General features: G+C 35.5%; 1 protein-coding gene across 3 annotated transcripts in view; it reads right to left on the bottom strand.

The window, feature by feature from the left end:
- The window catches only part of LOC136030482 (segment polarity protein dishevelled homolog DVL-3-like), an 86118-nt gene that overhangs the window by 30463 nt on the left and 40155 nt on the right, over nt 1-15500 (bottom strand). For all 3 annotated transcript variants that reach the window (XM_065709499.1, XM_065709500.1, XM_065709498.1), the window contains 3 exons: nt 11893-12021; nt 9648-9874; nt 2286-2435 (listed from right to left, as the gene is read on the bottom strand). In XM_065709499.1, the coding sequence (XP_065565571.1) occupies nt 2286-2435; nt 9648-9874; nt 11893-12021 (506 nt within the window). The remainder of the gene's footprint in view (nt 1-2285; nt 2436-9647; nt 9875-11892; nt 12022-15500) is intronic.

The following is a 15500-nucleotide window of genomic DNA, read 5'->3' on the forward strand; positions in this document are numbered from 1 at the left end:
GTTTTTATCTGGTTCACACTGGTTCTTAACATCGCCAAAACTGTGATTTCTTTGTATGGATCGAATCTTGCTATATGCCTTGAAAATGTTAATGGAACTTTTCTACAAGCCTATCTTAAATTTATCAATTTCAGAAAAAAATTAATTTCAGTATGCAAAGCTGCTGAAGCCAATTACAATCATACAAAGGTGTTCAAAGGGGGGGGGAGGTTCCCAACTTTAATCAAATTTGTCACTTCGATTCGACTTTATTGCTTATATTTAAGTCAGGAGGGGGCGCTGTAATTAATTTTTTCCCGGGAATCACAAACCCTAGGAGCGACTCCGCAATCATGGAGCTTGGAAGCCAACTGAAAAGGTTGATCTTCAGAAAAGACTTGATCTCCAATTCCCAATTCAAACAACCTGTGAGTACTTTCTCAGCACTGCAAATGATGACTCCACAAATGAGAATGTTCATTACGAAAGACTAAGCTATTTTTTTACATATAGCAAAATAATCTTTAAATTGAGAAAGATAACTATGATGGGTGCAAATAATTGCATTCTATTGAAGAAGATTCCACCCAAAACCAAGCGCTTCAGATTGGTCTTTATGACTTCAAAGTAGCTTTGCTGAAAAGTCGTGTGTCACCAAAATCTATCTTTTTTTCTTCCTTACTTCTATCAGAATCTGAGCTCCCTTCATCCAATATCGCACGTTATGGAGAATTTGGTATGGCCAACCCTTAGTAGTGTGTGACTAATTTCATTGCGGATTGCAAACTAGGGTACGCCACTCAGGCTTGTAACTTTTTATGGGTAAGACTATACTTATACATTTGAAATCAGCATAAAAATCCAATTCTTTTCATGTATCTATTAGTATAAAAATTTCGTTATTTTTTCATTTATTACGTATATGAGGGGATTCCCCCTCGTCAATACCTCACTCTTTACGCCAAAAGTTCAAATTTGGGCAACATGAAGCACCAAAGTGCTATTCTTACGCTATTCCAGTCAATTTTTGACTGGAATACCAAAAATTACTTTGTGGCACGCAATTTTGGGTAACTGTAGCACTTTAAGAACTGAATGTGGTAGCAACCCTGACTGAATGCGGTAGTAACTCTGTATGCAAGTGTGCAAAACGGGAGTTTTCTCATCCTAATAATTGGTGATTATGTGTGTTAATATTACCCGATCAAAGTGTCAGAGTACGTCTATACTCATGACAGTGCAACTAAACTGGAAACAGATGAATGTATTCACGGGGAAAAATAGATTGTTACCACAGGTTGGGACCAACTGGAGTTGATATATAAAAAAACGTCAAGGCCGTATCTAGCATTTTTGGGCAATTAAACTGGAAACAGTTGAATGTATTCACGGATAAAAATAGATTGTTGAGAAAATGAGCAGTCTATTAATTATTTAAAAAAGTAATATAAATATAACGTTTATAGGACCATGACATAAAACGTAACATTTTATTTAAAAAATTAAAACAAATTTAAAAACATAACCTCCTTAGCGATCCTGTCAAGATATTTATTCAGCCATTATTGATATTTTTCGACCATTATTGGTATTTGTTTACTCTCCCCCACAGGCTACTACACACCCCTGGGAGTACGCCTACCACAGGTTGGAACCAACTGAACTTGATATAAAAAAAAAACCTAAATGCCGTATCTAGGGGGGGGTGGAGGGTTGACTCCTCCCCCGAATTTTTTCCGACACGTGAGAACGGAACAAAATGCGATAAGCAGATTCTTGATTCGATTTTTTGAGTTTTGTACCCTCCCCCCTCCCTACGAACAAAAAACTCCTGGCTACGGCTCTGAACATAGCACTTATAATGAAATACACAACATCAATAAACTGTATCACAGAGAAATCTTACCAATAAAAGCATTTGGTATGACAATCTTTAGCCACATCCTATCTCTTTCGACCATTTTTTCGATATTTTTCGACCATTATTGGTATTTGTTTACTCTCCCCCACAGGCTACTACACACCCCTGGGAGTACGCCTACCACAGGTTGGGACCAACTGAACTTGATATAAAAAAAAAACCTAAATGCCGTATCTAGGGGGGGGTGGAGGGTTGACTCCTCCCCCGAATTTTTTCCGACACGTGAGAACGGAACAAAATGCGATAAGCAGATTCTTGATTCGATTTTTTGAGTTTTGTACCCTCCCCCCTCCCTACGAACAAAAAACTCCTGGCTACGGCTCTGAACATAGCACTTATAATGAAATACACAACATCAATAAACTGTATCACAGAGAAATCTTACCAATAAAAGCATTTGGTATGACAATCTTTAGCCACATCCTATCTCTGACTTCAAGTCCTGAATCTGGCTGAGACATGGCTTTTGTAATGGATCCCATATCAGTGTTAACGGACAAGGGCAATTCATCTTGCTGCTGATTAATAAATGGTCCTGGAAAATTAAACCGTTGAATTTGTCTTCAAAATTTGTTTATTTAATAATCAGATATCTGATTACTGATTATATTAGTTGATTAAGACATTATAATAGTAGTTGTGGCACTATAAGAGTGCCGCATGACGTTAGGCCAGTGGCGTACACATAAGTACTAATCATGCAAAACTGATTTTCCTTGTTGTTCAAAGTGGGGGGGGGGAGGAAACAGTAACTTTCCTTCCTGCGGTTTTCGATAATGGCGATTCCAATGGTGCAATTTTATTTCAATCCAAAACATTTTTCGAATGTTTTCAGGCTATCTTTTTAATCTCCCATAAATGTATTTTCGTAATAAACTTTGACCATTAAATTTAATCGAAATCGCAGTCAACATTCCTGAATCAGCTGCAAATGACGATTTTTTTATCACTTTTTTAACGCGTTTTTACATTTTTGGTTACTATGGACCGTGGCATGTTTGCAGCTGTCGCCGCAAACATGATTACTTTGATTGTGGTCAACTGCTTTAAGCAACAGCAGTTGATGTGTTAAGCAACGATGATTTTGGTAGTTGTAAAATTACTATTTTCATTAGAAAATTTGTCTCCTAATTTCAAAGTTACGTTGGGATGTCACCGACTTTTTCAGAATAATTTTTTATGGAAGCTTTTCAATTTGTTTGCAAAAACAGGATTTAATAAAAATAACTTTTTTTCCAAAAAAAAAACCTACACTAGACACTATTCCAGTGGAATCATTAGTTGATTGAAAAGAACCAGTGGAATCATTAGTTGAAAATTAAGAGAACCTCAATTTTCAAAATTACCCCCCCCCCCAATTCCACCAAAGAGAGCAGATCCGGTCCAGTTATGTCAGTCAAGTATCTTAGAGAGATTTCTATTCTTCCCATCCAGTTTCATCCTGATTTCACCGCTTTAAGTATTTTCTAGGATTTCCGGTCCCCCCAACTACCCCCCCCCAATTACGCTTGATCCGGTTGAGATTTAAAATAAGAGATCTGAGTTACGAGGTCCTTCTAAATATGAAGTTTCATGAAGATCCGATCAATACTTCGTAAGTTAAAAATACGTCATTTTTTTATTTTTCAGAATTAACCCCCCCCCCCCCATAGAGCGAATCCGTTCCAATTATGTAAATCATGTATGTAAGACTTCTGATTATTTTCCCCACCAAGTTTCATCCCGATCCCTCCAATCTAAGCGTTTTCCAGGATTTTAGGTTCCCCCACCCCCAAACTTCCCCCAATGTCACCAAATCCGGTCAGGATTTAGAATAATTGCTTCAAGACACGATATTCTTCTAAATATCAAATTTCATTGAGATCCGATCACCAATTCGTAAGTTAAAAATACCTCATTTTTTCTAATTTTTCAGAATTAACCCCTCCCCCAACTACGCCAAAGAGAGCGGATCCGTTCCGTTTATGTCAATCATGTATCCAGGACTTGTGCTTATTTTTCCCACCAAGTTTCATCCCGGTCCCTCCACTCTAAGTGTTTTTCAAGTTTTAGGTTTCCCCCTCCCACCCCCCCCCCCCCAGCCCCAATGTCCCAGATCCGGTCGGGTTTAAAATATGAGCTCTGAGCCACGATATCCTTCTATTAATCAAATTTCATTGAGATCCGATCACTCGTTCGTAAGTTAAAAATACCTCATTTTTTCTAATTTTCCAGAAATAACCCCCCCAACTACCCCAAAGAGAGCGGATCCGTTCCTTTTATGTCAATCATGCATCTAGGACTTGTGTTTGTTTTTCCCACCAAGTTTCATCCCGATCCCTCCACTCTAAGTGTTTTCCAAGATTTTAGATTTCCCCCCTCCAACTCCCCCCAATGTCATCAGATCCGGTCGGGATTTAAGATAAGAGCTCTGAGACACAATATGATTCCAAACATCAAATTTCATTAAGATCCCATCACCCGCTCATAAGTTAAAAATACTTCCTTTTTTCTATTTTTTACGAATTAACCCGCCCCCCACTCCCCCCAGATGGTCAAATTGGGAAAAAGACTATTTCTAATTTAAGCTGGTCATGTCCCTGAAACGCCTGCCAAATTTCATCGTCCTAGCTTACCTGGAAGTGCCTAAAGTAGCAAAACCGGGACCGACAGACCGACAGGATTGGCGATTGCTATATGTCACTTGGTTAATACCAAGTGCCACAATAAAACCAGTAAATCTTGATCACCCCAATGAAATATACTTCTCCACCTCAAGGAAAAAACCTCATGGAAAACTCCTCCGTGGAAATTTCATCCAACGTAAAGTACATAACTCCCCGTCAAATTCCCTCCAGAATATTCCATCCTTGCTGAGAATCCCCTCCCTGTAAAATTGCTTGTGGACGATTTATCCTGAAAAATTCTTATTAACACTTTTTTATTTCAATAAGACTTTAATCTCTAATCGGTTTCTCGATCACTCGAGAAATACCCCCTTCCGTGGAAATTATTTCCAAGAAAACAAAATACGCTGAAAAAAGCCCCTGGGTAATTCCCTCGGAACATCTCCAGATAAAAAAATTTGGCAAAGAGAATGTAAGACAATTAAAAAGAATTTCGTATAGTAATTCTGTCAAAACACCTCAGTGTAATATTTCTTCTGGAGTATTAACTCCCCAGAAATTTCTCTCCCAAGGAAGATTCTCCCCATAGAAATCCACCCCAAGCACAACCCCCTCCCCCTAAAAAAATGGCTGTATACTTCCCAATAACAAGCAGAAACTCAAACAGAGCATAAATTAACATGAGTAGGGCTCAAAACCCTTATACTTTTTCAAGGCCAGAACATAATTTGCACTTTACAGAAAAATTTATTTTAATGTTTTCAATTTATAACTTCAATAAATCAAATATTATTAACATTTTAAATAATAAATATCAGCGTATGTACATTAAACTGACAATGCACATTCAGTTGTATTTATTTCAATACAGTGCAAATTATGTTCTAGCCTTGGGAAGGCATAGGGTTTTGACTCTAAAAATGGTGGTGCTGCGGTTAAGTTAGAAAATGAAGAGTGAAGCAGGATTGTTTTCTATCCATATTTATATAGACTTTGTCCTAAGGAATACAGCAAATGCAACAGGAAAGCATGGAATCAATTAGACTTAAATCATGCTATTTGAGCTTTCTACATGGAAGTGTTATCAAAATGGATGAGTTTTTGGAGGTCTTGAGAATTCGGGGTGCAAGAATTAATGTTGAAAATTAATGTTAAGAAGACTAAGTCGTTAAACCTGGGAATAAGTGAAGGTGAACATTTCGTTGAATAACGAGAGGATCAATCAAGTGGACAGTTTCACTTACCTAGGTAGTATTATTAGTAGAGACAGAGGGCACAGCGAAGATGTTACGATTAGAATGGCCAATACCCAGGGTGCTTTTTCACAGTTAAAAAATAGTTTGAAAGAATAGGAAGAAAAGTTTATGAACCAAGACTGGCATATTAGAGCTACAGTTATGACAGTGGTCACGTATGGCTCACGTATGGATTTCCAGAAAAATTGCCTACGGATTGTTTCCTGTACCCGACTGTTTGACAGTATCTCAAACAGTAAGCTGTGTGAAAAATGGGGCTGATTCCTGCTGTTTAGGGCTATAATGAGAGAAAGGTTGAAAGGGGTTGAATGCGTTCTGTGGATGAAGGATTAGAGATTACCAGGGATCGTCCTCGCATGCCAAGGATCGCCCTTGCCGGCCAGCCATCTGAGGCCAAACAAAAAGCAGGTCATCCCCGAATGGGATGGGGCGGTATAAATTATAACTTCGTGGGAGGGCGTAAAGAGGTGGCTTTGAATATATTGGAATGGGGGAGGAGCGTGCCCAGCCGTGTTGGCCTCAAGTGGCTTCTTGCTGTGGTGGGTTGTTAGTAGTAGTAGTAGTATACAAAATCGTTTCTTCGATGACCGAGAAGAAGAATGATAACGTATTAAATCGACGCATACATAAGATAATATAAGACATACCTGCATCGATAAGTTGGCACAGTCTACTCTTAAAATCAAACTACGTTTAATAAAGGTGAACTCGCAGATATTGCTAAGGACCTTCAAAAGGCTTTGCTGGATACAATTACTGCTATGGTTGTAAGCCTAGGTCAGTTTATACACGACACGATTGCTACATATCTTGATTCACGTTTAAAAAAATATACATCTCTCCTGACAATCTTCTCCAAGGTAAGAATAAAATAGAAGAGAGATGGATTTTGTCTAGCTCGTTTCTGAATCTCTATCAGTAGACGCAAGTATCATGACAGTCCCTGTGATTCAACCACAGCAGATTCAAGCCAGTTTGTGAGGTTTACATGACAAAGGTTTAGTAGTTAATGCAAGACATGCTTCACAAGCAGAATCAAGTCAGTTTATGTAGATCAGACAACGAAGTTTAAGTAGCCAATGCAAGGCATGCTTCGCCAGCACTTGAGCCTATCATGGCTTTGTAAATTTTCAAAAGTGAGTCTACAATTCCAAGAAAAACTAACCCACTCACGTTTCATAATATGGGGTTTAAAAAATACCTAAATAAGGTTGCCATGGAACTAATGTCTGTGCCCACCACTAGTGTGCCTTAAGAAAGTGTTTCCAAATACTGGTTAGTTAACCACTGAAAGGTGAAACCAACTCTCAGGAGAAAAAATAACATGTTACTGTTTTGAATAGCCAGTAGTTCATCTATCTGTTTCCAGACGGCTATCTCTTTATAATTTCATAAGATGTTTACTATGTGTGAAAATGTCATGCAGTGATGGAGGACAGGGGCTTAATAATGCGTATATATTCACAAGTAACTTCCATTATTAATCGTGCTTTAGGCGAAAACAAAGGTCTCACGGCCGGCAAAAATATCCCAACATGGCATGGATTAACTTTGCAACCCTTCCAACAAAGAGCTATCTATCCCCTACACAGATCATGTCCTGTTCCTTATGTATTCTCTTACAATCTATTAAAGTCTATCTTATGTTGACTATGGGGATCCAAAAGGCCCTATGTGAGTTTTTTTCTATGTAAGTACTATTTCTTGCAATATCCCCTGGGAAATCTCCCCTGGGAAAGAAAAAACATATTTCTTACAATGTCCCCTAGGAAATCAACAACAAAGAAAAAACAAACAACCCAAGTAAAAAAAATATACAAAATTAAATATAACTGCAAGCTTCGTTGCACCATCATCTAACTGCCTTGATCAATAATTTCAAGATAGCAACAAAAAATTTCTTCAAAACTGAAGGGACTAAAAAAAAAGGGGGGGGGGGGTAATCATTACAAGAGTATTTAATTTATGATCAGTCTAATTAACCTATAAAAATGAAAAGACAATCGAGGCATATATTTGCATCCTCTATAGGTTATTTTTGTAGGCTAAGTGTGCAGCTAAATCTTCAGAAGCTGTAAAGTACGGGAATTACCATTGGTCAGCAGTTTTGATTTCCACGGGGGAGGAGGGGGATCCCACTATTGGCGTCACTCCCAATAGCTACTACCATACCTTAGAAACTTGGGGGTTTGGTTAAAAAACCACTAGATGACGACACTGTTGGAAAAATAAGCAAAACTAGGCTACTTCATTCAAACTTAAGCAATAAATTAACATTCCAATTTTTTCGTATAACAATACTTTGAGAATAATAATCCCCCTGCATATCTTCAAAAATTTCAGCGGAGAGAGGAGAGGGATGCATCAAAGACAAATCTTAAGGGTAATCATTTTCACGTATTTCAAGGGGATTCCCACTCAGTGGCACAAACTTAGGGGGAGGGGTTCTGCGTCCCATCCTCGCTTAATGGCAAGGTAGAATGTTAGCCGCACTAGCTTTCAAACCTTTGAAGTTGGTTCAAAAGAAATCTACCCCCCTCCCCACACCGATAGAAATTAATCCAGGGAGGAGGAGGAGTAATGCTTCCAAAAAATGTCATTTTTTTCATTTTACTTTGCTTTCTCAAAATCTCCAATAGACCCAAATTCCTCCAGACCAATCTCACAGGATTGAACCCAAATCTCTCCATAGTCTAGAGAGCGACTTCAAATAGAGTTAAGAAACTGTGAAATACTGTCGTCACAAAAGCGTAAAATATTTTTTTACTTACGAACACGGTAAAACAAAGAGACGAAAATTTCGACAAAACAGCGGGTCTATTCCCAATAGAAAGAACAGAAAAGACGACAATCACGACGGATGTAGACTACCTGAATCAATGTAAGGTTTATCTAAGGTCAATCTAAGGTTCATACCTTAAAACCACGATTGTCCACAGTTTTTCTTTTGGTTGTTACGAAAGATTACGAATTTACGAATTCGTGCGCAAAGTTTTACAGTGTTTCCAAACCGAGCCGTGAAGAACATTGTGTGGAAACTAATTCGGTGAATTTAATAGCGCTTTTTGAGCTTAAGAATTCAAAGATATTGTAGAAACCTGCAAATAATCATCTAGGACATGTTTTGACCTTTTCCATTACACAATATTTCACATCCTACATGAGCTAGTCTAATTGCTAACTATACATCAAGTCAAACAAATTAGGGTGATATTTCGATATAAGTCGTTTTGTTACACTTAAATGTTTAATTTGTCTCTATTTCTTTTCTTGGTTTCTAAAGCGAAAAATGACTTTATTATTAGAACTTTATGAGATGTAAGTTCAGTACTAAAAGCGTTAATACGGAATAAATATTCGAAAGGGTAAATATAACAAAACAGGATAATTGGTCTTTCCAAAAAAAAAGATTGTTGTTGGTATGTCACCAAATAATAATTTGAAGCGTTGAATAACCATGATATATACGCTTATTTCCAATTACTATTTGTTAACAAGATATTAGAGTTAGTCTATATTTTTACATAATTTTACTCATACATTTACTGGGTTTTTATCCAGTTCACTGCCAACTAATGGTTGTATTTTCCTTCAATTAAAGCTATAAGGAAACTCACACTTTCTAGAGCTCAATCATCAATTCTCTCCCATCAAAAATTTTTCAACAACTTTTATGTTGATATTTCCCGCACCTTCTTTATTTTTTAATTTGGCGCCCGCGAGTGTCAAAAAATAAAGATCTTTTTCATTGAAAATTGAATTCCCGGTTGTTCTTAACGTTTTAAGAGGTTTTAAGAGGTTGTGTAAGCTTCCTCTTACCCAATTTAAAGAATCCGATTCTGTTTCTAATATCCTTGGTACTATTAATTCAGAAATGAAACTTACTTTCAGATTCAGGAAGACTGGATGCAAGCGACGAACTTGTTGATGTTAATGTTGACACAGATGGCGGTCTCATTGGTGGATAAAGTCCACTAGTAGCTCTAGCCGCTTCTGTGTGCGCAACCCATGCCCCTGGATCAATGGGTCGAACTGGTTCAGCTGATCGAGGTATAGTAAAATATCCTTTGGGGTTTGGATCCCAAAATTTAGCTACTACAAGTTTGATTGGTCTACAAAAAAAAAACTGATTAGGTGAAAAATCTTATGGTAACTTAGAAAACTAAAGGGCTAAAGTGGTTAACTTGAATCGTTTTGCTAAGCTGCATTTGTAAGTTCAAACGTCTTACCCTAAGAAACACTAGTTTTTTTAAGAGTGCATTAAAGTGATTGACACGATAAAAGCGAAAAAATAAGTTCTTTTTTTTAAGAATCGCCCAAACAGTATACCAAGAGTTGATATTGATGAAACACCACTTTTAACCTCGACCAAATCGAGTAGCACTTCGGTCCAGTAATATCCTTAGTGACTTATATCTCAAAATTTAGCTATCACAAGTTTGATTGGTCTACAAAAGATTGATTACGTAGATGTCCCTACGGTGACTAGAAGCTAACTTTGTGACGCGTAATTCATACGCTAGCTTCATTATAAAGCTACAAAACCATGCCAGGCCGTTTGAAAACAGATTGACAATTTTAACATAGGGCTGTCGTACGAATGGTAAGCCATCCTGCGGCAAACAGTCGATGCAGAGTTTTTAAGTACTTCTCCATTGTTGAAGTAAGCTCTTACTTATTGTTTATTGTTTCTTATTGTTTATTGTTTATTTATTGTTTCTTATTTTCTTATTGTTTCTCTATTGTTTTTAAGTAAGCTCTCTATTTTTAGTACTTCTATTTTTAGTACTATTTTTAGTTTTAAAGTACTTCTCCATTGTTGAAGTATGCTCTTACTTATTTTTTATTGTTTCTTATTGTTTATTTATTGTTTCTTATTTTCTTATTGTTTCTCTCTATTTTTAGCATTGTTTGTTGCATATTCGACAAACTTGGTAGTATTATTAGTAAAGATGGTGGGAGCGATAGTGGGAGCAAACCATCCTGGGAGGGTGTAAAGAGGGAGGCTTTAAATAGATTAGGTTGGAGGATGAGCGTGCGTAGCTGCGTTGGCCTCAGGCGGCTTGGTGCTGCAGTGAGTTATTAGTAGTAGTAGTAGTCAGTGTTGCATATTCAGTCTCTTTTCTTTCTTTGATAAAGTGGGAGGCTTTGAGTAGATTGGGATGGAGGAGGAGCGTTCGTAGCTTTGTCAAGCTCAAGCGGCTTCGCGCTGCAGTGAGTTGTTAAGGTATAACGTTGTGCTTTGTCTTTTTCTTTAATGACGGGTTAGAAAAAAAGTAAATAGAGAATATATCTAAATAAGATTAATAAAAATACATGCACAAATAAAATGGAAAATAAATAATTTTGAATTAATACAATTATGTATGTATAATTATAAATTATAAAGTAATATAAAATTAAAAAATAAATACAAATATTAAGATAGTCGCATCCTAAGAAACACCGACTTTTCTTAAAGAGTATGATAGAGTGATCGACACAACAAAAGCGAATAGACATTTTTTTTTCTTAGTGGAATAATCCAAAAAGCATGGAATTTTGGACTTAAGTGAGTTCAGATAGTAATAAGGAGAAAAAAAAAGAAGAAGATCGCGAAGCCAGGAATATAGGACTTAAGCGAGTTCAGACAATAATAAAAAAAGCCAGGAATTTTGGACTTAAGTGAGTTCAGATAGTAATAACGAAGAAGAGAAAAAAAAAACATTGATTTACATGACGACTTTCACGATTAAGTTTACCACCTGCTCCTCTGTTATTTTTTTATTCTAGGCTATAGTTTTGGAGAGACATTTTATTGGTTCAAGGCAATAGATTTTGTCTTTATAATAATATAACCAATATAAGCAAAATAGACAAGCTAGCAAACAGCTTAAATCTCACGAACTGAAACCTATTACCAAGAGCTTGGTGAACCAGGTTTATTCATCAAGTAGGGAACTAGAAATTTGTTAATTTGACGTTTAAACACGTAAAAGCAAAAGAGCTACATCTATGGAGTTGTAATTAAATAGCTCCCTCCTCCCCTCCCCCCGGTACTTCACCGCATCAAAACCATGAAAATATGAAGAGGGCTAAATTGAATAAGCTGGAAAGCACACAACCCTGAACAGAAGTAGCATGAACTTACCCAGGTTTTTGAACGACATCCCGTAATACCCGAACTGCGTCGTCATTTGTCATATTTTCAAAGCTAATATCGTTTACTTGAAGAATCATATCACCTGGCTCAATTCTACCATCTAGTGCCACAGCCCCCCTATAAGGAATAAAGAAGATTATTTTCCAACAGAATAGAGAAGATCATTTTCATTTCAAAAAATAAATAAATATATACCTATATAAAAATATAAAATTCATACTTTAGTGCAAAATATGTATGCTAATTTTGAACAAAACGTGACATGAATGACACGTAACGGAGGTTATTGCGCTTTTAATGTAACGTTAATGCCTGGTGCCTTAATTGAGATTTACGTTCCCTCATAAACAAAGGTGTGTACAAATCTTATTAATCAATTAACCAGAAGGACGGGATTTTGCGACTAGCCTACAGCTGTAACTTATACCAAAGGACAAGATATAGTTGGATTTGTTAATATCAGATTTATCCACTGATAAGAAAACTTCCTTAGTTTTCTATGTATTAAAAAAATAAAAGGCTTAATTTTGCGTGTTTTATATATTAAAGGTACTAAAAGCCTTTAGACACTACAAACCCTAGTTTTGCATGTTTTTTTACGTATTTTAACGTGTTTTTTAATTTAAAAAAATACTAAGCAAATTTTTGAAAATCTAATTGGGTAGACGAATCAAGCTGAATCACAAATTTCAAATAATAGCAAAATTATCGTCTTATGTTAAGACGCTAAAATCGTGGAACAGTAGAAAAATAATTTGAGAGTAGAGAAATGATAAGCCAAAAACTTGCACACAGAATAATAACCTTAAGCATTGAGACTAATACACTAGACGAAACACAAAGTCTCCTATCTTGCAACACTAAAGTCCGAAATGACACTAAATACACAAAGCAAGAATAAATTTACAAAACAAGAAAACCAACAACAAATTTGTCGATGTTCTTAACATGAAACACCAGAATAATACTAAATACACAAAACAAGAAAGCGAAAACAAAGTTGCTTTTCTCCTTAGCCTAACACTAAACATCGAAATACACAAAACAAGTAAAAACACAAACATCGAAATACACAAAACAAGTAAAAGGTAAAGTATATAATAACAAATAGCAACCAATCAGCTACACGTCGAGACTAGTTCTTTAAAACACCAATATATTTACGTTCAAACTTGAAATAAGTTAAATGTCGAAATTTCTTAAATGGTTCTTAAATTAATTATTTAGATGAATTACGGGAATAAAGTTCAAAACTTTTGGCCTAGTATGTCGAATGCTGAAACCTATTCTTGAAGTCGGACGGATTTCCAACAAAAAATGTGAATGATGGATGTAGGGTGATTATGAAATTGAGAATATGTTCAGAAAACAGACGTAAAATTCAAAGGTAACTGACTACAAACCGAATCAGTAACAGAGTAATAGAGAAGTATTCAGTAGCAGAGTTAATAACAGACATATTCAGAAACGTCAATAAAGGAAAAATTAGTAACAGAGATGCAACAGAGAAAACAGAAAAACACCTAGCAAAATATGATTTGTTTAGTGGTTAAATTTATTCAGGAGACAAACAAGAAACGAAAAAAATGAGGAATCTTGAAAACATTCTTGGTTTTCATAAAAAAACTACATTTAATGCTCGGAATATTCCATTTTTATGTTAATATTTTTTTTATTGTTAAATTTTTTTATTTATTATTACAATATGTTAAATATTGTTAAAATTTTTTTATGTTAAAATTTAACATATTTTTATATTAAAATTCGTCTATTTGCTATGAGTTTATGTTAAATGGACAATAATTGGAGGGGGCAATAAAAATCTAACCTGTCAAGAACGGCAATAGATTTTTTTTTTTTTTTTAATATTGACACACTACCACTTTCCGGTGGTAACAAACAATCTCGATAGCTCACGACTTTGTGAAAATTCATTTTAATAAATCGTCTGCTGCCTTAAATTAGAGACCTCTGAAGCCTAGAAGCCTAGCGCATAAGTAGGAGTTTCAAAATACATTCCCGTTTGATAGCTGTGAAGGCAGTCCCAGATTCTTAATTGATTCACATCAAATGCTACGCATTCCGGCAGAAAAATTACTAATAATAAATAAAAATATAATTTGAGATATAATAGAAGAAAAATAATATAATATGATATAAATAATAAATATAAGAAAAATAATTTGCATACCAGATGACTGAGTTTCACTCGGTGATTGTTGCTCGTTCAGTAGGATCGTTGCTCGCTTTCCGGTGGGAAAAAAACGATCTAGATAGGTAACGACTTTGCAAAAATTCGATCAGTGCGGTTTTTGTTCAAACTATTTTTCATTTGAATGACAACACAAATACCTAGACGTCCAATGCCCTAATGGTTTTACTTTCTACAGCGAATGAATTGAAATTAAAGTTGTTTGGCAAAAGAGATTAGAAAACTGTCTCTCTTCTCACCGACGAAGGTCTACCTCCTGGTATTGAACTTACAAATATACAACTTCTTTCAGAAAATAAACTAGCATAAATATTTACTAAAACCAACAAAATATGGTAAGTGGACTCGATCAAAAATGTATCTGAGTGGCTTGTATAGTAAGAGAGTTATTAGCGATACTTAACCAAAAGATTGCAGTTTCCGAATCTAAAACTTCTGAAAACCTCTTTTTGAATACTTTAGAATTATTCTTACTAAAACTTCATACTCTGAAATTATCCTGGAATAATGAACGTTGGAATGGAATGAATCTGGAATAATAGGCGCCAAAACCAACCTAACATCATTTTTGGGATTTTTTTTTTAGTCTTTACATTTTTCGCAATTGAATCTTGGGTTCTAATTAACAATTGCTCGAACATGGAAAGTTTCTAAAGGCTTCCAAGAAGCGATAAAATATTTTTGATTTAGTATTTTTTTTTAAATTAAGGAACAATTCCCATTTTCTGTTTCCGTGGGGGAGGAAAAGAACGTAACACACTTTGGAAAAAACAGTATGAAATAAAAGCCCCCCCCCCCCATCCTGCGTGTGTGCATAGCTTCAGCCAAGTAAAAATTGAATAATAAAAGTAAAAACAAAGAGAATAGTTTTTAGAAATAAGAATGCGAAACCCGTGAATACAAACAGCAAAGTCAATAGCTTTTCGTTTTCGGAAAGTCCAATAGCATTTTAAATCACTATTAAATATGATATAGTAAAAATACCTTATAGTTAAATTTTGTTTTTTATTATTAGTTAATTAATTATTATTGATTAATTCAATTTAATTGTTTATTATTTGATTAATTAGTTATTATTTATTTATATTTATTTATTTTATTCTTTGTAATTAAGTCTTTATTTTTTTTTCCTTTAAAAAGGTCACAAAAAGACCGTCGTAATTGTCCTTAAAGCTAGATTGTAATTCAGTTTTGTTTTTTTTTTTTGGGGGGGGGGGGGGTAATCTGATTCCCTGTCCCAAAAATATGAAGCTAGTCCTGAGTACATTTTTGGGCATAAATTTTTGACAATATGTATCAAACAAAGTGTCTCTCACATAGAGGGATTTGCACAAAATTGGTTCAAACGACCATTTCCAAGGAAAATTGTGACCTAAAAATGACT

This window comes from Artemia franciscana, chromosome 8 (assembly GCF_032884065.1).
Source record: "Artemia franciscana chromosome 8, ASM3288406v1, whole genome shotgun sequence".
Taxonomy (NCBI): Eukaryota; Metazoa; Arthropoda; class Branchiopoda; order Anostraca; family Artemiidae; genus Artemia; species Artemia franciscana.